Source organism: Orbicella franksi, chromosome 13 (genome assembly GCF_964199315.1).
Source record: "Orbicella franksi chromosome 13, jaOrbFran1.1, whole genome shotgun sequence".
Taxonomy (NCBI): domain Eukaryota; kingdom Metazoa; phylum Cnidaria; class Anthozoa; order Scleractinia; family Merulinidae; genus Orbicella; species Orbicella franksi.
The window spans coordinates 11,301,260-11,323,604 of record NC_138157.1 but is presented as its reverse complement, the minus strand read 5'-3'; the positions used below and the strand labels follow the sequence as shown (position 1 = coordinate 11,323,604).

At 39.6% G+C, this 22,345-nt stretch overlaps 3 protein-coding genes across 6 annotated transcripts in view; 2 read left to right on the top strand and 1 right to left on the bottom strand.

Annotated features, from left to right (window-relative positions):
* The window catches only part of LOC145466605 (uncharacterized), a 42,023-nt gene extending 34,895 nt beyond the window's left edge, over positions 1-7,128 (bottom strand). For 2 of the 3 annotated variants that reach the window (XM_081450313.1, XM_081450315.1), the window contains exons 1-8: positions 6,765-7,128; positions 5,292-5,371; positions 4,553-4,636; positions 3,283-3,534; positions 2,703-2,804; positions 2,138-2,279; positions 1,098-1,318; positions 419-535 (exon numbers count right to left, since the gene is read on the bottom strand). In XM_081450313.1, the coding sequence (XP_081306439.1) occupies positions 419-535; positions 1,098-1,318; positions 2,138-2,279; positions 2,703-2,804; positions 3,283-3,534; positions 4,553-4,636; positions 5,292-5,371; positions 6,765-6,991 (1,225 nt within the window). In that variant the 5' untranslated portion in view covers positions 6,992-7,128. The remainder of the gene's footprint in view (positions 1-418; positions 536-1,097; positions 1,319-2,137; positions 2,280-2,702; positions 2,805-3,282; positions 3,535-4,552; positions 4,637-5,291; positions 5,372-6,764) is intronic. The other variant, XM_081450314.1, reaches the window with a different exon arrangement.
* The window catches only part of LOC145466643 (uncharacterized), a 246,132-nt gene that overhangs the window by 49,308 nt on the left and 174,479 nt on the right, over positions 1-22,345 (top strand). The window lies entirely within an intron of this gene.
* LOC145466633 (NACHT and WD repeat domain-containing protein 2-like) lies at positions 7,315-21,594 on the top strand. Of its 2 annotated transcripts, none has more exons than XM_081450345.1 (7): positions 7,315-7,784; positions 9,870-10,600; positions 11,440-11,642; positions 13,417-13,747; positions 14,570-15,312; positions 16,013-16,219; positions 16,626-21,594. In XM_081450345.1, exons 1-7 carry the CDS (start codon positions 7,699-7,701, stop codon positions 19,890-19,892), a joined length of 5,568 nt encoding a protein of 1,855 aa, XP_081306471.1. In that variant the 5' UTR covers positions 7,315-7,698; the 3' UTR covers positions 19,893-21,594. The 2 variants fall into 2 exon arrangements, with proteins under 2 accessions (XP_081306471.1, XP_081306470.1); XM_081450344.1 differs by having other exon boundaries at positions 14,564-15,312.

Below are 22,345 nucleotides of genomic sequence, written 5' to 3'. Positions count from 1 at the left end.
CCCAGTGAGAACAGTTAGTTTTAAAAAGAACTGCTGTTGGCATGACTGGCATCCCAATAACCTGTACAGAAGGCATCTTCAGAGTAAATTCAGGCTTGTCTCTTGACTGTGAAGATGACTTGCACTTTGGTTGTCAAAACATCAGTCACCAGCAACTGTTCTTTTAAGAAGTAGATATACCCGCAATGGATGACCTAGATATTTACACAACAGTTACAATATTATACTTTCCTAATAAAGATACTGCTGATCTTCACTGGTCAGCAGAAGAAATATTAAGCAGTGTTCACAAGCATTCAAAAAGATGGAACTCTTGAGGTGATTTATAGAAGCTGAACCAAAAACTACATGGGATTTAGCACCCTTTCCCCAATTAGTCCCTCATGCCCTATGTAGCTCGTAACCAATCTATTCCCACCTGCTGGACCTCCATCATCTGCATCACTGTTGTTACCACTGCTGCCATCACCTCCTCCTCCTCCATCTCCCAGTATGTCAGGGAGAACATCAACACCCTCAGCTGATTGACGTAACTCTGTTAAGTAACAATAAAATTTGTATTTGAATGCTAGTTTGACGTGCACGTTTTGTCCCTGGCAAGAAACTAATCAGAGACCTTTCAGTGTACCTCACTTGTTGAACATCATGTACATCTATGAAGTCATGCTAGCATTCAAATTACAATGGCAATCTGGCCTTATATTCCCAGTTGTGCAACATGCAATTCAATGAATATTTTCATATCTATATAATTTGTTCAGACAACTTTGAATTAAAAGAAACCATACATGTAGGGAAATAATTTAATATGCCAATATAGCCAATTTGTTCTTTTTGTTTGCAAAGGAATGCATGTTGCAATGAAATATGAGCCAGGGTCTGAAATTAACTTTTTTAGGCAGGTGCCAACTGGTGACAGAATTTTTTTTCAGTCGCCAGATGGAAAAATGTGGTCACCAAAAACTGTCAATAAAATTTAGTCAATTTAGTCGCATTGGCGACCAGCTGGTTGCAATTTTGGACCCTGTGAGCCACTGTTTTTGCATTACAAACAAATTTATTACAGCATGTTAGATACTGTGTGCACCAAATCTGACCTATCCCCTGGGTTTCCAGCCTTGAGCTCAAATCCAAAGGAAGACCACCTTGAGTTGGCAAATCCTCAACATCTGAGTTAGCACCTTCAAGGCCAGGGCGTCCAGCACTACCGTTACTGCCATCCCCCGCACCATGCAACAAAGGCATTGCATTCTCATCATTGTCCTCATGGCCATCACTTTCGGATCTGGAATCCATTCCACTCCCATGCCCTCTGCTACTACAATGAAAAATATTTGATCACAATCACTGCTGGTGCATTTGAACTTGCCTTTTGATTACACAAGTAAACTAAAACTTACCTCTGACTTAGAAGTCTTGGGATATGGGGGAATTAAAACATAAAAGTTTACAATTTTTCTCTATCATTAGGATATAACGTTGCATACAGAAGGAGAGTGTGCCATGATATACAATTTTACTCCAAATGTTTAAAGAACTTGTGAAACTTTAATATTGCAGTGCTAGTTGAAGTTTGGGTGCAAAATTGAACATGTTGGCTTTCAAAAGCTGCAAAAAGTGGCAAAAGTGCTAATGAGGCCATACAGTTGTTATAAAATTTTGAGTTTCCAAACGATATGTATTTGATACATCACAACCAGATGTCTTGGGAGAGTTAATTATACTATGCCTTCCAAAATTCAGATCTTATTTTTTGTGCAGTGTAGCTTGATCTGAAACTGCAGTACTTATGCTAATGAGGTAAATTCTACAAACAAAGATTCCTCTTTTATCTTTTTCTCTAAGGTAGACAGAATGTATGCAAGGGCGAGATCAAGTTGTAAAATGTAGTAACTTACATATCCCATATTTACATGTACCTCAAGTTATCACATGTATTTCATGACAATATAATTTTTAAAAATTTTGAGAATTTGTTAGTAAAACAACTTTTTGTATTAAAATAATGAGCCCCTTTCTTATCAGGGCCATCATATTTTAATTTGATGTCAAGAGAATTTTGTGAAATTTAGCCTTTATAGAGCATTTTAATTACCAATCTTGCACTCAAGTAGAGTGATACCACAGCCAATATTACCTGCTAAAACTCTGGCTAAAAATACTGTCAGGAAAACTCTGTGACTGAATAAAGCTGATACTGGATGTCAAGGACACCCTATCAATCAACTCCCCACCATCACCACTGCCAGATCTCCTTTGTAACATCATGTCCAGCTCCTCTGTAATAAAAATTCAGTGTTCACCATAAAGAGGTAAAAAGGAAACGTTTGTTGTTTAGCATCACAAACACTAACAATTTAACCTAAAGCAAATCCTAGTACCAACCATTATAATTATTTTAAGTGCATTTATATAATTTCAGGGCCCTCCCCCCCCCAAAAAAAATTAAATCCATCTTGCCCTTCAGAAAAGTACACTGTAGCATATAAAAAAAGGGTTTACCCTAGGCAAGTCTTAGTTTAGTTTTTTTTCCTTAGTTGACAGATGACCTGCTGCGGACCCCTTGCGAATGAAAAGTTACTAGCCTGAAGGAAAATCCACTAGTCCTGGACGACTGGATGGCACTTCTTCCGATCCCTGAATTATCTACAAAGTTGATCATGCCAACATAAAAAGTACAAGCCTGGTATAGAATGTGTCACCTCGACCATAACTGTACTGCAAAGGTTCTCCATTAACAGGTTCACTGGCATCAGTATTAACTTCTCTACTGTGAGAACTGAAAAAGGTATCAGGATCCTGACCTGCAGGTAAATAAGCAATAATAATTATTAAACGCTCGTTATCCTTGAAAATGCAAAATTCGGTAACTACATGAATGGGTTGTTTTTAAGTGCAGGCACAAACATGAATTTAAAAAATAGCAACTTTCCAAGAAAGGTTGCCCACATTGTTTACTTGTGTGGTTTCCCACAGGTAGTTTCTTCCCTCCAATTACCTCGTCCCACCGGGCACCGACATGTAGTGGGTTCTAGTCAGATGTCACAGTGACTAGAGAACAGGTAAAATCAAAGTCATCTCCTCATTTCTACTTCACTTTTGTTCACTTACACTTTTCTCACATTGATCACATTTGGTACCCAGCACAGTTCACATCATGTGAAGACAATATGATTGCTTCCTCTTGTTGATTAATTAGTTGCTTCCTTCTAGTTACCTTTGAGTCTGACTTTGTATCATTATAATTACATTATAATAGATCACTCTTATGCTCACACTTACCAGTATCTGGTCTTTCTTCTTCTAGTTGGACAACTGTGTTCCTGTTGATGAGTGGAGTCAGATTTCCAGTAATACTGAGCTCACTGGAGAAAGGGATGTCCTCTCCATGTAAATTGCTAGCAGTGTCATGGTGATTGATAACTATTTCATCTTCTTCCTCCTCCTCCTCCTCCTCGTCACCAACTAAAGTTCTTTCTAATGGCAGAGAAGGTTGCTCTACCATAGGAGGACTCTGAAGATTGTCGCCAAAGTCTAAAACAAAGTTGAAGCATACAAATATCACATTGTTAGAACAATGTGATATCCAGTCTAATTTAGTGTTACTCAAGTGCTTTAATGTTACGTGAGTGGCAAGAAAACTATCTGCGCTCACTCGTGGGATATTGTTCTTGCCACGAGAACATAAAATTCATATCTTCGAGCTAGATTACTGACGATTGCATATCTTCACTAGTGCGGATATGGAAAATACACCACTTGAGTCTTGGATGTGGATTTGTATGAATTTTGCGAGTGGTGTATTTTCCAGTAAAACACTGTCTAGATAATAAAGCAGTTTATTATATACTACATGTAGCTCAGTGAGCAGGCAAGATGAACCAAATCCTGTGCTGTGATCGGCTACCTGAGCGGGCAAAATAGCACTATCTTACCCACACAGGATTACCCGCTGCATCCCATAAGAAAATAGTGCTTTTTTCCCATAAAGTAAATCTTATTTTGACCAAGCTTGTTCGGTCAAGGTGGCTGAATATTGGCCTCATTCTTTTTTTTTTGCGAGTTTATGGACCAAGACTCCATCTCAATCCATAAACACGCAAAAAGAGAACTTGGCCAACATCCTGCCATCGTGCCCTCATGATTGGTTAATAACCCATATATATTCTGGCATGCACTTCCATATAACAAGTAAACCTTGTTGACAACCTCTGGAAATAATTGTTCTTACTTAGAGGGACATGTGTCCTTTCAAATTTCTATTTTGACTGGACAGATTAGATAAATTTTGGTATGTAGTTAATCTACAATAAGCAATTGTTTGGCAAACAGTAACTCATCACTTGATTGTAAAGTTAGGTCCACACCCTGAACAAACTTAACACTGTCATTAATGAATATTTTAGTTTAGTTGATGTAAACAGTTGCCCTGACTTTTCAACAGCTTTGTTTTACGAAAAAAAAATTATATTTCACTTTTAACAAAGAATACCTCTGAAAATGACATTTAACTTTTAGTTTTTCTCATTACAAGTACAGGTTTTTTTTTTACCTGGTAATCCATCTAACTGTAAAATGCCAAGTGAGCTATCATCACCAACTAAGCTTCTGCCACTCTCACTGGATGCCACAATTCCTGAAAAAGGAGAACTAAATTAACTCATGAAATCGGTCCAATTATACATGACTGTATAAATCATACATTCATTACATGAACTGGATTTAGCAAGGAAAACTCTGAATAGGGAACTAAGAGGTAGAAGTAACAGAATACAAGGCTTGCAAAAACTTGAATTCCAGCTTTCCCCTAGGACAAGACTGTCTCAAATATTGCTTGCCCTGGCAAGTTTTAGTTTGCTCCTTCAATGATTCAGTTGACAGACGACTTGCTAACCCAGAAGGAGAATCTACTAGTCCCAGACAACCAGACTGCACTTTTTTCAAGCCCTGGAATAGCAAAATACTAAAGTCCTATGGTATATGTACAGTACTGTTTTCAGTAACAGTGCAGCCAGTAATGTAGATCATAGTGTTCTTCTTTGAGCCCATAAACCTGTCAACTAAATGTACCAGGGATATAGCGGTATGGGTAACAGCTCTGCAATAAGTGCTGTTAGTAACACAAAAAAAAGAGGTCCATTAACCATGTACCACCATGTTACACAGGCCTGTATACTGAAATGTAATGGTTGATGGTAAAGGTACCCAGAACTGTACACATGCACATGCAAAAACAGTTGTTATTAGCTCCTTGTTATTAACAGAAAGGGTCGACATTTAATTGTACAAACCTAGTGACTCTGCATTTTGGATGGCCTCAAAGAATTCATTGATGTTGTTGGAATTTAGTCCCTGCAGTCCCAAAGATGACCTAAGAAATAAGCAATTACATTGTAACCAATTATAGACATGTCACTCTTTTCTTTAACAGTATTAATAACTAAAAAGGATTGATGTGCAGAAAGCATTGTCTTCATTTGCTTACCAGTGTACATTTAGCTATTATATTTATCGTATTACTTTTAGCAGACTTGAACTTATGTGTATATACTTATACAAATGCTGCAATCTGATTGGCTAAGCTATTGCACACTACTTAAGAAATAGAAAACATGTACCCGTCGTGTTTCTTTCAAGTTATAGAAACACGAGTGGAAGTTTGGGAGAATGAGAAACGCTGTGGCAACACGAGCCACAGGCAAGTGTTTCCTCTCCTTTTTCAAGTTCTCCCAAACTTTCACGAGTGTTTCTATTTAACAATAATTATTAGATTATGAGCTCAAGATTTCTATGAGGTACTAGTTGATGAGGCCGAAGGCCGAATCACCTCATAGAAATCGAGAGTGAATAATCTAATTGTTTTAGTAGAATTCTAACTGAAATTAATGCAAATAACGGTTTCCAGTTGAAGGCATTCATGCAAAAAGGGCGTATGGGCCGATTTTTAGTTTTTGCAGGATCCAGCTAACTTTTGGCAGACTGACTTGTTTTGACATGAAAAGCATCATTGCGTAATTGTTTTTGTTGATATGCGCTTCTTTTCCGATAAAGAGTGGTTATAACAACCCATCAAACTCTAAGTGCTGGAAGCTGTTTTGAGCCACTTTAGTCCCAACCACGGATAGTAAGTGTCACAAACCACCTGGTCTGCTCTATTTTGTATATTGGATCCAAAATGTAATGTTCAAAGCATTAAGAAGAGAAACATTGAGTTAGTACTCTAACAAAATGTAAAAATAATGTTAACTTGATAGTCTTTGGTTTAAACAAGCTTATGCTACATTTTAAGCTTAGGTTTATTATTTCGCCACAATTTTTTTTTCTATCAAGCTTAATTAATTAAGTTATGTATGGAACTTTTAATTAATTAACCATAAGTTTGATGATCAAATTGAAAGGAACAAACAGAGGGTCAGACAAGATTTGCCTCCAAAATTCTGAATTTTTGTTTTGAACAATATAAGCTGAACAATATAAGTTTACATATAAGCAGAGTACAATATCGAGAACATTTTGCTCACGCAGATGTTTTATCGGCTTCCGTTAACTAGTGTACCTTACAAAAGCCAGAATTGAAGAGTTGAGACCTACTGATTTTGAAACACTATACGCTTATACATTGTAGTGAAAAATATTAATAAGCTCATTAAAAAAAAATAAAAAATTAGCTTGTTTGCAACCACTGTTTTGGTTAGCTAGGAGAAACGGTCTTCAAATTTTCCTATTGGCGCTTTCCACTCAGTGATCAAAAGCGTTCAGCTTACCTTGACTCTTTACCTTTCTCTAAAGAGCCATCGGCTTGAATTCCATCTACCCCGTTTAAACGGGTTTCGTTGTTACCCTCAACACCCTCATTGGCCTCAATTTCAGCGAAAGAAGCTTCGCTAAACTCACTTGCGTCAAAATCTGAGAATGATTCGAGGCCGCTAACATGAGAAGGGGGTGCGATGTCGCTGAACGCAAAAGAATCCTGCGAGAAGTTCAAATCCATTATCCCTTACAATCTTGAGCACCAGGTCTTCATGATCAAATAATCCATTGAAAGATTTCACCTACAGGAATTTGTATTTATGGCAAAACGATTCAAAATAGAGATGAGAACAAAGACGAAGTTTATGTTCGCGCCAAACCGCCATGTTTTATATAAAAGTTATGGATGAAATCGAGGCTGACCAGCCGCTGATCTATTTTTGATTGTCAACGTAATTCTTAGCACTGATCTTCCAAATATTAATTTACCCCTTTAGGGAGAAACTACTTGTCGATCAATAATATTCTACAAAACTACCCTTGCCTCGCGCTTCAATTGTTCTGAGTATAGCAATTCCCGTGTGAAATCAAGCCAACAGCAGGAAAATGCGTTGTCGTCTGAATCTTGGAAGGAAAGATTAAAATAATTTCTTTCGATTCCGTCGGAAGTATGCTAATTTTACACCTTGGATCTGATTGACTGCCGCACGCTGCTTTTATTTCGATTTCGTGGCGATTTACATGTCACATTCCTTGGGATCCGTGAACGCCACTAACTCAAACAGGACAGAGTATAGTTGACATATTGGTTCCTATTGTGTCCACAGTATCGGGCCTTTATAACTGTTGTTTTGACAGTCATCTCAGCTGAGTTGAAATGCTTGCTGTTGTGTGACATAGCCTGAAAACGCACCACTGTACTTGAGGTGTCGATTGAAAATCAGGCAAATGGGATGTTGTGCGTCGAGAGGGAAGGCCGTGCGTGGTTCTTCAAACGATGATCTTGAAGAAGGACAGCAAAATCTGACAATAAGGTATGGTAAAACGCAAGTTCTAAAGTGACAGCTTTTAATACGTCTTCGTTTGAGTATCAATGTTTGGTCTCTTTAGCAAGGGTACTTTAATGTACTTTAGCAATAATGGCGTTATTTTCATTTCTCGAATTAGCCTGCACGATCGCAACTCCCGGGTGACTATTACAGTGATGTGAAATCACTTCACATGAATTTCGATCGAAAACATCATTAGTGGCAATCCATCGAAAACTGCAAGATAGCGGGATGTTCAGGGTTTTCTTCGTGATGACCGCATTCTGATGATCTGGAACGATGTAAATTAGGTCAATATAAGCTTACCAAACAGATCAGCTCAGAGCTGTAATATCAATCGCCAAGCCAGTTACTGAAAACGTCGTCAAACGAGAGTTCGTTGTGTTTGATTTTGCTATTTTTTTATTTTAAGCTGTGTACAGTGTATAAGGAAAGCGAAATTTAAAGAATTAAGAAAGGCTAGTGATTTCAAACGTTCAAGCTCACAGAGTGATCTAATACAATATACGTATCAGTCATGTAAAGACAATTGGGGACATACGGATTGAATATTTATATTGCACTAAATAATTAAGAATCGTTTAAATGTGGTGATGATCATATTTTGATAACAAAAATTGCAATGCAGTGGACTAAAGATTTAAAATAAGCTAGAAATTTTGATAATGAAAAATTTGCAGTAATGACTGTGTCCCCGTGCAGAATGTATCCATACTCTCCTTGTAGAAGGTCGTTTCACTTGAACCCCTCCGTCGAAACTTAACTTTCTTTTAAATTTTTTTAATTTTTAGATCCCTCACCCCCTTTGTGTTGGTTGACAAAAACTGTGCATGTTTTGCCCGTTCCAGTCCACCAGTACTCTAACCGTAGACTAATTACATACATTATTACACATTGAATTCAATATCTCTTTTCTGATTGGTCGAAAGTGTACAGTGAATTTTCGAAATCACCACCTGTGACATCATCTCTGCAGATTATACAATAATCATGTCAAGGACACTCAAGGTCACAGGTAATCATGTCAAGTTCGCGCACTTTGGGTTGCTTGCCATCAGTGAAGAAGCAAAAACATGAGCGCCCGCCCAGTGTTTGGGTTCAATTCCTGTCGGGGACTCAGCATTTTTCTTTGTCCCACACTTGTGTCATGTTGATTAATTCACCTTCACAAAACAATTATTAGATGCAGTTCTTGTGGCATCCAGAATAATCAAGGTCTCGGTAAGGGCTATCAGCCTCAGCCTTCAGCTTCGGCTGATAACCCCTACCTCGACCTTGATTATTCTGGATATCACAAAAACCTCATCCAATAATCGTTTAGAAACAAGTGTTTTGTCGTCATATACATGTACATGATACTGGTGCAAGTTAAAACCTTACAACCAGTGCAGTAAACTGGGTGAACTCACACTGTAACGCTGTACATGTACAACTTGTTCTGCTATGACTTTCTGTGCCAGGATCCTGTGCAATAAGTGTGAACAGCAATGAATTCCTACCGGCATGAAAGTTGTCCCTGAGTGTCATATAGTTGAACTACTCCACTCTTGGGAAGGGGGATGAGGTACTAAACTAAGGTTTTTTTAACGGGAGGCTCCAACCTGAGGTCCAAATCTTCACTATTTGGTTTACCATATGCATACATGTACCCGTTTTTACACTTCAGCTCGACAAACCCTTATCTTTTATACACCTCCACTTGAAAAAAGGTGCCCCTTTTGGACAGAGCCCTCCCACATAATTTATTAGTAATTACAGCAATTTTCCTCTCTCCAGGTTTCACTCAGCTCCTTACTGTCCCTATCCAGGACAATATACATGTATTTTCAACAACCTTAAACCCCAGGTCCCCCCTGGTCTTAAACCCAGGTCATTCTGATGAGCCATCTAGTTCTTTCAGTTCTCAGGAGTGGAGCAGTCTCTCTGTATATTATCGAAGAACACATAAAGACTGCTTCACTGCTAAGAATTGGTTCACTGAAGAGCTACATGCAACCTCAAGAATTTTTAAGGTCACCAAAGATTAGTGGAATATTTATGATCTTTTTTTTCTTTTCAACCTCTACTCAGTGACAAAGGAGCAAGCAACATATCTCTGCCAATAATAGCAGCAGATTCTCATGAAAAACAGGGGGCTCCCTCGGCCGAGGAAGTAGAAGCATCAAATGAAGATTTTCAACTTTCTTTGCCACAATATGAAACTCCTGAACACGAACTGCATCAGAAGGCTGTTCCTGGGTCCAGCAGTTCCCTGGATGAACTTTGTGGAAGGAAAAACAATAAACCAGACAGAGAAGAACGGTTCTCAAAGCTAAGTAAAAAGATATTTGGTAAAAAGGACAAGGAGGACTCTGAACATGATGATCAAATTTCAAAATCAACTGAGAATACTCCAAATGGGAAGGAGACCACAGTGAAGGAGAACGATGTTGATATTGAGATTTGTCCAATAGATCATGTGCCGGAGAATGATGAGCCAGATATTGACATTTATCCACTGGAAGAGGCACCTGCTACAGCTGATGCCGTAAACAGTCATCTTCCTAATGGTGTAAATGGCAAAGAGACCTCTTCAGATCTAGAAGCTAAACATGGTAAACATGAGAAAGATGGTAACCAAGGAATTAACATAGAAACTGTAACAGGCAATTACTTCGGTGTTGGAGCGACAGGGTCATCAACAGAAAACCAGCTAGCTGTAGATGATGAGCTCTATCAACAGGTCTTGTCTGGAAACATGGACATAGCAATTCCTAATACAGCCAAGATGGTGAGAATATTCACCAGTTCCACATTTACAGGTAACCAGCAGTTTAGGTTCAAGTCATAAAAAATGAAGATGATGAAAAGTTACCAACCTGTAAATTTCTGTTTTGAAGTCTCACACTTTAAAACACATTATGTACAGTGGACTTTTGAGCCTCCTAATAAGTAATTTATTGAAAGTAATCTTGAAAAAACTTAAAATGATTTATTAAACAACATTGGTAACTAACTTAAAGTTTGAAGACATCAATGATCATCACAGTTATATACCAACTTAAGCAGCTGTGAAATTAAAGCCTGAAAAAAAATAAGGCTTCAACAGGATTCAAACACATATTCAAAAATATAATTATGATTTTCATATATTCATGTGCATTCTTCACCATCTATGGATATATTGCAAACTCACAATTTGACCAGCTCCCAGTTGGCTTGATAGCTCAAATCCTGTTCAAGCCTGAATTTCTTTCAGGCTTTAATTTCACAGCTGCTTAAGTTGTGTGTATAACTGTAGTGATCACTGATGTCTTCATATCTTTCTCTACATTTCAAATATTTGGCCTTTCATATATTCCCTTGAAACTTAAAATTTAACTTCAAATTTCATGTTTTCTCTTTTCAAACGTTCTATGATTTATTAATAAACTATCCTCAGTTTCATATGATGTTGTAGGCAACAGACATGGAGTAAAGCCATGCAACCATCTTCTCTTACAGAATGGCATTCTTGGAAAAGCCAGATCAGCTGGTTACAATGAGGTGCTTATTCAAAAGAGTGTAATTAATCAAGAAGGGGAACATTTTCGTTGAGAAAATTATGATGTTTGGGACTTGCTCTTTTATATTTATTTGTTGAATGTTTATTCACATACAGACACAAGAGTTGAGCGCAATGCACTGATGAGCAGAGTTTACCCAAAACTGAGAGACTTCTGTCATGAACAAGGTTATGAATTCCAAGTGGTCGACATGCGCTGGGGTGTGCGGGATCCATGCACAGATGATCACGTGATCAGTGAAATTTCTCTGACAGAACTCCACACCTGCCAAGAGCTTTCCACTGGTCCTAACTTTGTGGTGAGTAGCTTGGGGAATAGACTTTCCTTTTGTGGGGTCCACCCCTCCTCAACTTGAGAGATGTAAAGTCCTACCTACCTACCTGGGATTTTGACTCTTTCACTACGTCATCCTGATTATTATGATGATGTGGTGTAGTTGTTAATAGGTGTTGAATTTTGTTTGGAAATAACAAGTCAAGACAATTATATACTAGTTTCATTAATCAAAAGAGTCAAAATCCCGAATATCCCTCCAGTACATGTGAGGTAAGAATTCAGTCTGGGGCAGATCAAGGGGGGTTCGGGAGGTTTGGTCAAACCCCCTAAATGTAAAAAAATAATGAGACATTATAGCATGCTGACTTGGTCTCAGAATGCCAGAAATCTCATTTTAGCTTGGGCCTCAATTTTAATAATTTTCCAGGAGAGGATGCCTCCAGACACCTCTCAAGGGAATCACTTTCAGCAGTCCGTGTCGCAAACTCCATTCTCTAGAATTCTGTATCCACCCCAGTCAGTATATTACTAATGGGAATGGATTTTGTTAGGCTATGGTAACAACTGTTTTGTTAGGCAGTTACATAGGTAGTAGTTTCTAAAGAAATTATTGGGTTGCAGTGGTAAGCAAGTGTAACACTTAGCTATTTTATGCATTTTGCAGTTCAATATAGCACTATAAATGGCAGGCCCATTTTGAGAAATTCTATTATTGGCACACACTTGACAGGTCTGACAACTCCCTGTTGTACCTCTTTATAAACTGTTGTGATTGCAGGTGTCTTGGAGAAGTGTTCAAACTAATTAATTCACATAATTATTTGTACTGAAAATAAATAACACAGTTCACTCCGGGTTCTCTCCTACTCTATGTTTATTAAAATGCATTATTGGCGTTCGTTACAAACATTATCATTTTGTCACTTTGTAACATACCTGTAATTAGAATTATTCTGAGCAGATTTAAATTACCAGTTTGGAAGTGTCGGCTGTAGACTCTTGACAGGAGTTGCTGGTGACCATGAAAATCTTAATTAGTGCCAGAAAAATCAACAATGGACTGCATGTTTTCTTACCTTTATACTTCAATGAAAGTTTGTAACCTTATTATTTGGCAGAATTACTGTACCTCGATTGTACATGTACATGTAAAGAAACAAATAATAAATGTCAAGACAAATCAGGAAAGTAGAAATTGTTTACAAAACAAAGCCAGCTGATTACCCACTGGAAGACATTAAAATGACCAAACCTGATTACGTTTCATTAGACTAAAACAACACAATCCTGACCCAATCATAATCTATTCACTATTGTGCCAGAAAATGCTCTACATAATTTTCTCAAACTCATTAATAATTCATAAAGTTTAAACAAGGAAATCATGACCGTGACGGTGCTTGGATATCTGATCTTAATCAGCATAGATTTTTACGATTTTAATTCTCCGTTTTCTTCTTAGTTTTAATTTCGATTGAGAAGATATTTGAAACACTCAAGGCAGTCTTTGACCACATTTCCAAACACCTCGAAGTTCGTCAAAAATACTCCGCTACGCGTCGTATTTTCAACTCTCTTCTCGGTGTTTGGAAATGTGGTCAAACACGGTCTTTCGTGTTTGATATATTACATCAATTTTGCTATACAAATGGTGGTGAAAATCCGGCAGAAGAACAAGCAAACTTTTTAGTATTTTGCAATCATGTATTTCATTATTATGTGGTAAATTTCTGCAAAACTGTCCAAGAGTTAAGATTCATGATTTATGGTCTATATCAAAGGGATTTATTTTGCAGACATTTCTGAGTCAGAAGTATGGCTATCGTCCTTTCCCTCACCGTATTCCTGCCACTGAGTTTGACTCCCTGTCTGCTGCAGTTGATGATGAAGAAGACAAACAGCTTTTGCAAGTTTGGTTCAAACTTGATGACAATGCCGTTCCACCAGAGTATGTTCTTCAACCAATCAGCACTCAGTTTAAAGACTACGTTGATCCTCCAAGCTCCGAAGCTAAGCAGCAAGCCGTAAAAGACTGGTGGAATGTATTCCTACAATTGCAGAGTGCGTTAAGGAAAGCGGCTGTGAAAGTACTGACCAAAGACGCTGCTCACAAGTACCTTAAGTCAGGTACAGTCCATATCCCTTCCTCTTCAGCTGCTCTAACTAGCCTGCCACGTCTTTCTTGGGCCTACACTCGGCGACAGCCAAAATGTTGGTACAGCTGTAATTTGTTTGTTTGTTTGTTGTACGCTCCGGATGCTCACGTTTCAAAACCTTGCTCTGCATCAGTGGCATGATAGTGTTAGCGGATTGATTAGATAGCCGACAAATGTCTTATTACGTAGCTCTTATTAACCGAGCAGGAGGTCTGTATGGGAGAATCTTGACCGAGGTCGTGAGTACAGACCGAACGCAGTGAGATCTGTACACACGACCGAGGTCAAGATTCTCCCATACGACCGACTTAGCTCGATTAATAAGATGTTTATTATATGGCAAAGAATAAAACTTTAATTCGTTTAATGTAACTGCAAACGGAGATGAGCTTAACTTAAACCTGCCGAAATTTGCTCGTCCTCTTTACTTTTTTTTGTCATCAGGCTTTTTGGCACTTCCATAAATAATTGAGAAGAAAATGAAAGAAAACGGTGAACATTTTTGTATTTTAGTTTGCTACTTTTTCAACGCAAAATGAAACCGGTCTAGATGCCGGTCTAGATGGGAAAATCTAGACCGCGGTCAATATCGATTTCAGCCAATCAAATTCGTGAATTGGGTAGTTCCCAGTCCTTGTGAGACACAGCCATATAATGTAGATACTGCGGAAAGGTGATTTGACTGAAATACCAACAGCCTATTTCTCCATCCCCCGACCGCCAACCCCCCCTAAAAAAGGAATTAAAAATAAGAATAGTTGTGTATTTTTCTTGTTCCTACTCGCAGACTCAGAAGAAGAGATAAAACAGGGAATTCTACAAGGCAACTCTCCTAACTCACAAGCATTTTGGTTTCAACGCAACATCACAGATATGAAGGATAATGTGAAAAATAACAGTGCTGCCAAGTATGTGGACATCGAAGAGGTCCCAAAAAAACTGTGTGACAAAGGAGAAGCCAAAGGATTAGACAAGACCGCTAAGACACTTCTGAAATCACTAAAGGAAAAGCAAATTCCCAAAGGACTCGACAAAAGCAACATTGTTTCCTACAACATTAAGTGGGGAGAGAAAGGGGTTGATACTCACGCGAATGAAGAACATGCTCAATATATTGACAAACTGTGTCAAGATTTCTTTGCCAAGATGAAAGACAGCATCCAGAAGGCCATCAAGGAGAGGAAAAATCCCAAACTTGATGATGCATTGTTTGAAGACGTTGTGCAACATCTAGCGTGCTGCAGGGAGATTTGTTCTTCTTCTTGTGTTCCAAGAGCAGCACTGGATAGTATTAAGAGTTATGTCACTGGGCAAGGCAATAGTTCTCTGGTTATTCATGGTCAGCAAGGATCTGGTAAGACCTCGTTAGTGGCTATGGCAGCCAACAAAACTCAGTCGTGGGTTGGGTCTAAGGCGGCAGTTGTTGTACGTTTCCTTGGATCTACCCATAATTCATCTAAAGTTCACTCACTTCTGCAAAGTATCTGCCATCAGCTACGAATAGTGCTCAAAGTTGATTGTAAGAATGCCCCACAGGTTTGTTGGTATTGTTACTTGTAATACTACGTTGAGTAAGGTGCGACGAAAGTTTGGTGAGCAGGTTTTAACGTGAAAATAGTGTCGTTGTCGTGGGCAACTGGCTCCGTTTCCAACAGCAACTTGTCGGCCTTTGACGTCATTGGCAGCAAAGCGCGCGAAATGGTAGGCGACGCGCGGCGACGCACGTTTGTTGATATTGTTACCAATGGAAACAAGGTAAGTTTTCCGTGACAACACCGTAATTTTAAGGCTAAAACTTTGTCACCAAACTTCCGTCGTACCTATCTCAACTGATAATTGTAGTAAACCATTGTCGAAATTTCCCTCTGCCATTTCTTGGTCTCAAACTCAAATTTCATTTTCAATAAGCTTCGATGGCTCCCATTTGATTCAGTACCCACGAAGCCTTCATGAACAGACCTAAAAGTTAGAACAACAGTTTACTGGAAGTTTGTCTGCGTAAGAGAGTTTTAATAAGTCTTGCTTCAATATCTTCTGTATGATTCCAGGCATAGATGAGTTTCCTTTTTGGTTTCTTTCAAATCATAACTTTCCGGACCAACTGTTTCTACCTAAACTATTTTGGGTTTAAGGAGGTGGGTGCCAATCAGTAAACAACTATAGCGGCAATCCAGTTGGGCTTGATATACGTGTGACAGGGGTTATTAAAGTCTAATGAACTGAAAATCCCTCGTAGGACTATCAAAATCTGGTGAAAGAATTCCACAAACTTCTTCAAAAGGCCTCAGCCTCTCAACCATTGGTGTTATTTCTTGATTCACTTGACCAACTTCGCAGCTATAACATCAGGCGCGAGTTGTCATGGTTACCAGGAAAACTGCCTGCACATGTGAAGATTATTCTCACTTGTTTGACTGGAGACCAAGCTTTTTCCTTCCTCAAGGTAGGTACTTTTTTGTAGAATGAGATTTGAATACTTGAGATGTCACAAGTGAAAGCAGTATACGATTTTCGGAGGTAAACTGGGTGAGAAATAGGTTTGAATGACAAGACCGATAAATACAATGGATTAAATATTGCCCTTGAAATTCACTTCCCGAGAAGCGTGTGCGTTATTTACATAACGCTGTTACGTGGCCCTAACGGGTAGATGACCCATCTACCATGGAAACAAGCTGGCAATGATATATGCCACTCCCTAAAAGTGTTACCCAAAAATAGTTCTAGTAAATGCTTCTTGGCCAACACTAGTTTAACACTTTTCTCACGTCCTTATTTCATTTCGAGTATTAATGTCTCCTAGAACACGAGAATTTCACTTGTTCTTAGTTCCACCATACTTATTTCAGGGCATTCTTTCCGACGAGAGCCAGTTCCTAGAGGTCCCAGAATTAACTGATGGCGAAGCAGTGGATATTCTTAAACTGCAGTTAAGTGTTAACCACAGGAAGCTGAATGAATCACAAGAAAATGTTCTTCTAAAGCAGGTTTCAAACTGTCGTTCCCAGCTGTACTTTAAGCTTGCCCTTGAACAGGTTGTTCAGTGGAAGTCATATACAGTTTTGGAAGAAGGAAGTCTTGGTCCATCGGTTCGTCACATGATCATCTCCTTGTTTGAACGTTTAGAGATCAAATACGGAAAAGACTTGTTGCACCACACTCTGGCTTACATCACAGCAGCTAGGGCTGGCATAAGTGCAGCAGAACTAGAGGATGTTTTGTCCTGCGATGACGTTGTTTTGGAAAGCGTCTTTTCCAACTGGACGCCACCTGTCCGGCGTGTACCTCCATCTCTTTGGGCCCGAATTAAAGCTGATATTGCCCCCTTTCTTGCAGTGCATGTTGAAAATGGAGTTCTTTTGATCACATGGGCTCATCAACAGTTTCACAACGTTGCCATGGAGAGGTACATGTTCTCAGATGAGAAAGAACTTCGCCGCTGTCACTCGGAGTTGGCAGACTATTTCATCGGTCGTTGGACTCAGGGTGCAAAGAAAGGTGATGGAAAGGGTGTCGTGAAGGACCGCCATGTGTCTCCACAGCCACTTCAGTTCAGCAACAATGTGTTTAACTACAGAAAGTTGAAGGAACTGCCTTTTCATTTGTTGAAGTCAGATGATTTTGATAGGCTCAAGCAGAGCGCCCTCTGCAACTATGAATTTCTTTTAGTTAAGCTGAAAGCGACGTCCGTTCATGATGTTATTGATGATTTCATCGAGGCTTTGGCGGTCAAACCGGACGAGCCAGATTTAAAGCTTGTTTACGAGACTTTGCAGCTTTCGATGGAGGCCTTAAACGTGTCTGCTGATCAGTTGTCGTCGCAGCTCATTGGACGTCTTGCATCATCTCGATCACCTTCTCCCTTCATTGCACGTTTGCTACGTCAGGCTCACCACCCTTCCAGTCCAGCGTTAATACCCAACACCCGTTGTCTTGTACAACCAGGAGGAAGACTTGTGCACTCACTTCCAGGTCTTCATGGGTCTCTCGTCCTCAGTCAGGATGGCTCCAAAGCTATGAATGGATCAGATGACCAGCTGATTACCCTCTGGAATGTCAAGAGTGGACTGATTGAGAAAACGCTAGATACGTCGAGTTCAATTGGCTGTCTCGACTTCTGTCTTGATGAACAGTTTGCGATTGCTTCGTGTCAGGGTTCTGTTCAGTTTTGGGACCTTTGCAAAGCACAAATGGTCTGGGAAATTCCCAGTACAGAAACACCCGCTCCAATCGCATTAGCAGGAATTCGTGACACTCTAGTAGCCATTTTAGACAATGTCATCAAGTTTGTGAACCTGACCGATGGAACCCTCACAAGAGATTTTGTGGATAGGAAATTCCTCCATGACAGAATTGCTGGGCAAGGAGATAGTGTTGCCCTCGCTAGTTCAACCGCAAGCTACACCAGGATTTATGACCTCAAAACAAAAGACATTCGTCTGTCCATTCAGACTTGTGGAGAAGATTCGGGTGATTTTGTTAGCAAGGTGATTCTCACTCCATTTAATGGAGGCCAACTCATCGTCTCTTCCGAGAAATCTTGTGGTGTAAGAGTGTTTGAGTTGAACTCAGGAAAGTGTCTTCACGTCCTAGGACCAGATATTCTGTACCCTTCTGTGACTAAGAATGGGCGCCACATGTTGTGTACCAACAGCTTCAACGACATTGCAATCTGGAACTTGGAAACAGCTGTCAAGGAGAAGCAGATGTTGAAACATCCACCAACCACTGCCATTGTAAGAGTTTCTTGCGTCGATTTGAAGATGGTTGTGACAGTGTCAGATGACCTAATGGCACGAGTTTGGGACTTAGTGCCCCAGGGAGGTTCTGAAGTCAGCTTTGAGGACAACAAGGACAAAAATAGCATCCAGCAGCTTGTGCTGATCAAGAGCAGTGTTCAAAAGCAGGTCATCACCAAATCGAAGACTCCTGGTCCTATCTGCGTGTGGAACTTGAGTTCTTGTCAAATCATTCGAACCTTAGACAACACCAATGCGGATGAAGTTCTAGTTGTCGATGACACTCGGGCTGTCATTCGTTCTGGAACAAAGCTGGCGATAATTGACCTTCAAGAAGGAAAACTTATTAAGCACATGCGATCTGACTTCCCAGCCAAGACAGATAAAGTTCATCGCCATGCAAGCTCACTCTACAAGCGTCGTGACCTAGCCCTGCGATTGGCTGAGAGTCCAAGAGGGGCAGCTGCAACGGCAAGTTTGAAATTCAGTGACTGTGCTTTGGTTGGCACAACACATGTCCTCATCCTCTCTAAAGATCGCTCGTATCTCAAATTGGCATCTCTTGAAACAGGAGAGCTTGTAATGAAGCTCAAAAGCGGTCTTAACTCTATCATTGAGACAGTTATGGTCAGTGGCAATGGTTTGGTTGCAGTGAGTTCATGTGAAAATGCACCGCTCATTGTCTGGGACTTGAGGGAGAAAGCCAAGCGATACACGCTAGAAATCAGCGGTCACTACCCACGTTTGACAACTGCTGATATAAGCTTCAATGGTCACTACCTTGTCGATGTCATGAAGTTGGATAAGACCCACAAGTCTGTGGTCACGTGGGATCTGGAGACGGGGAAAGTCAAGCACATCATTGGTCAAGGAATGAACGTATGGAAGGTGGTGTCGTCGTCAATTAGTATGCGTATGGTTGTTGCGGGACGAATTGGCACCTGCGAGACCTTGCGAGTGTTCGACTTGGTCACAGGTGAATTTTACCACCAACTGAATGGACACACAGAACCCGTTAAAGGTTTGTGTCTCTCCAAAGATGGAAAACGAGTCTTGACCTACGTCCCCTTTGCTATTCGCGATCGCACAGTTCGCATATGGGACTTACTGTCCGGTACCCTTCTTGCTTCCTTCACCCCAGATCTTCCCGTTTCCAGCTGCATCCTAACAGATGATGGCGACCAGGTTGTCATGGTAATTAACAGGTCGCGACCAATCGTATCTCTAGCCTTGTCGCACGAGGTTGGATCACGTGAGCTGTCGGTCGATGTTTCTAATCCTTACTTCAGTCATCCGACCCTGCACGGAGCCGTGTTTGATATGAGCGAGGAGCTTAAATGGGATGATCAGGATGGTGAAGGTGAAATTGATGTGTGACATTTTTGTCACTACAACAGTTTCTTGGACATTTACACTGTACAACAGAGGAAGCTGACTTAGAAACGCCTACGTCCCAGTAAAGGCGTTTGAGGCATTTATGCGCCAAACCTTTCCCTCTAGGAGTCGAACCTTGTCTCCATAAATGTTGCCGAACGTTAACCCTGGGATTAAACACTTAAGATACTGAACCGAATTTGCAACGTAAGTTTTGCAGATGTGAGTGTAAGGGTCAACAAATTGGGAAGGCGAGTCGGAAGGGTGCTACCTCAACTCGTCTGTGCGAAGTTATGGAGAAACAAATACCTATCCATGTGGCTCAACTGAGCACATGCATGTTAAGTTTGCAACTTTATAAAATGTTTTATAAGGAGACATTTTTGTGGGACAGTGATTGTTATATTTGATTTTAGTTTTCAAACAGCCAACCGAATTAACTGTAGTATTTAGAAAGAAGTAAAAACAAGTAGTTAGGTCAAAACATTTTTATTTATGATAAAGCTTGATACGACTTTTCCGTGTGTACAATGCGAGGGATTTTTAAATTGTTTTGAAGTCCCAAGTTTCTGCACATCGAGGTCAGCGACTTTTCTTTTAGATTTTTGGGGTTTTTCTATGACTCGCAAATGATCTGTCACGATCATGAAACTAATCGATTGGTTGACTGTTGTCTCATGTTTTACACGAAATACGATTTTTAAAGCCTTTTTTGAGACGAGAATGGACGTCTATGGATCAGAGTCTCGTCGTCATTTGTTTCGGCTATAAAGAACTGGACAGTGACGAAATCAATATGAAGGCCTTCAAAGGAAGAATACTTAATTTACTTGTAGCTGTGCTTAGCAAACGCAAGGGAATCTTTTCCTTTCACGAATGACAACTTTGCTTATTTTTGGCATCGGCCTCTAACAACTCATCGCGAACCCAGAGCTATTGCAATGGAGAATTACTATTGAAAGTTGTCGTGAAATGGACTAAAATGCTAGGAATAACGATGAGATAATTATATTTAATCTAAATTATTGTCGAATGAAAAGTTATTGACTATTATTGATGTTTAAGGATACGATGGTTTCTTGTGTGTAAAAGATGTAAGTTATTTTTACATTTTTTATATCGAGAAGTTTTTCTATAATATATTATGCTTGTGTGCACACATTTTTCTCTGATAAAGTTTTGAAATAGAAAGAAAAATAGTTGAAGGCGTAAATATCTGGAGCTTTAACACCGTTAAGCATTGGTCAAACTCTCTCAACATTTTGATAAAGCATTTTTCAATATATTTGGCACACTGTGCTCGTGGTGGCCAAACGTTTTGAATCGGCGGGAATGGATGAATCAAGCTTTCGTCCCGGCAACATTTCACCTCACGATCGAACATGGCCTTACAAGTTGATGAAATGGTCGAAACATTTTCACCCTAAAATGGTGAATGATGATGGATCGGAATGTTAGGGCTACTTGACCATGGCTTAGTGAATGCTAATTATTTATCTGTTTGAATGTAAATGTGTAAAAAATAAATCGCTTTGTAGAATATTTTACCGTGAAGTTTTTAAGACGGGAAGGTTTTTGTGTTGGATTTCTAACGAGTCTCTTTTAAAAGTACCTTTTTTAACTTGATTAGTATTAGTATTTATATTCGGTATTTTATATTTTTCTAGGCAGCATTAAATAGACTTTCAAGAGGTGCTATGAAGTTTTATCCCATGTTGTTAATTTTAATTTGTTGAATAGGTAATGTTAATTTTACCGAGAACAAGGGTCTACAACCGTAGACAAATACAGTTGGAGCGCTAGCCTTTCGAAAACATGACTTTTCAGGCTCGGTGAATGTCGTATATTATCGTTTTTAGGCTCCTCCTCCCAAAATTGAGTTAGAATGTTTTGGTGCAAAGTGTTCGAGAGTTCAATATTGAGGCGGAGAGGAGGAAGAAAAGAAAGAATTTTGGTAAGCTTTGAAGAGTATTGTTCATGAAACAGCATGTTGACGTCTCCTAAGGTCTAGTTTAATCAGGAGGGAAAACTTAATCGAATGTCGGATTCTCCGCGGTCAATGTGAAATGGCCGCAACAGTATGTTCAATCAATCGGAGCTTGAAGCGAAAACATGGAACTGGGTTGCAAGCGCGGGAAAGGTCAGGTGATTACTCGCTGCAACGACTTTTTCATTGATGACATTGATCGTTTCTCCGTATTTCATTGATATCCTTCGCGATTTTCGCACGAAAAAATGTAAGCCGTAGAGATGTTTGGACGACAAAGTGGAACTTGTTTAATTTGCTGTTTTTGTTTCCTCATAACAACAATCCAGCCGACCAATTACAGCATTTTCGGGATCTCTGACAACTATCAACAAGTGCTTTGTATTGTACAGCTTTTTTAATAATACAGGAAATTTGTTCCCTTCACCTAAATTGACCGTCAGTGCCTCTTTTTCTCGTGCAATAATGT

Bases quoted from the DNA above. Each gene is read 5' to 3' on its own strand.
- LOC145466633 (XM_081450344.1), top strand. From the start codon at position 7,699: ATGGGATGTTGTGCGTCGAGAGGGAAGGCCGTGCGTGGTTCTTCAAAC. The intron at 10,601-11,439 runs GTAACCAGCAGT...ATTCACATACAG, and splicing joins CACCAGTTCCACATTTACAG to ACACAAGAGTTGAGCGCAAT. The intron at 13,748-14,563 runs GTACAGTCCATA...TCCTACTCGCAG, and splicing joins TCACAAGTACCTTAAGTCAG to ACTCAGAAGAAGAGATAAAA.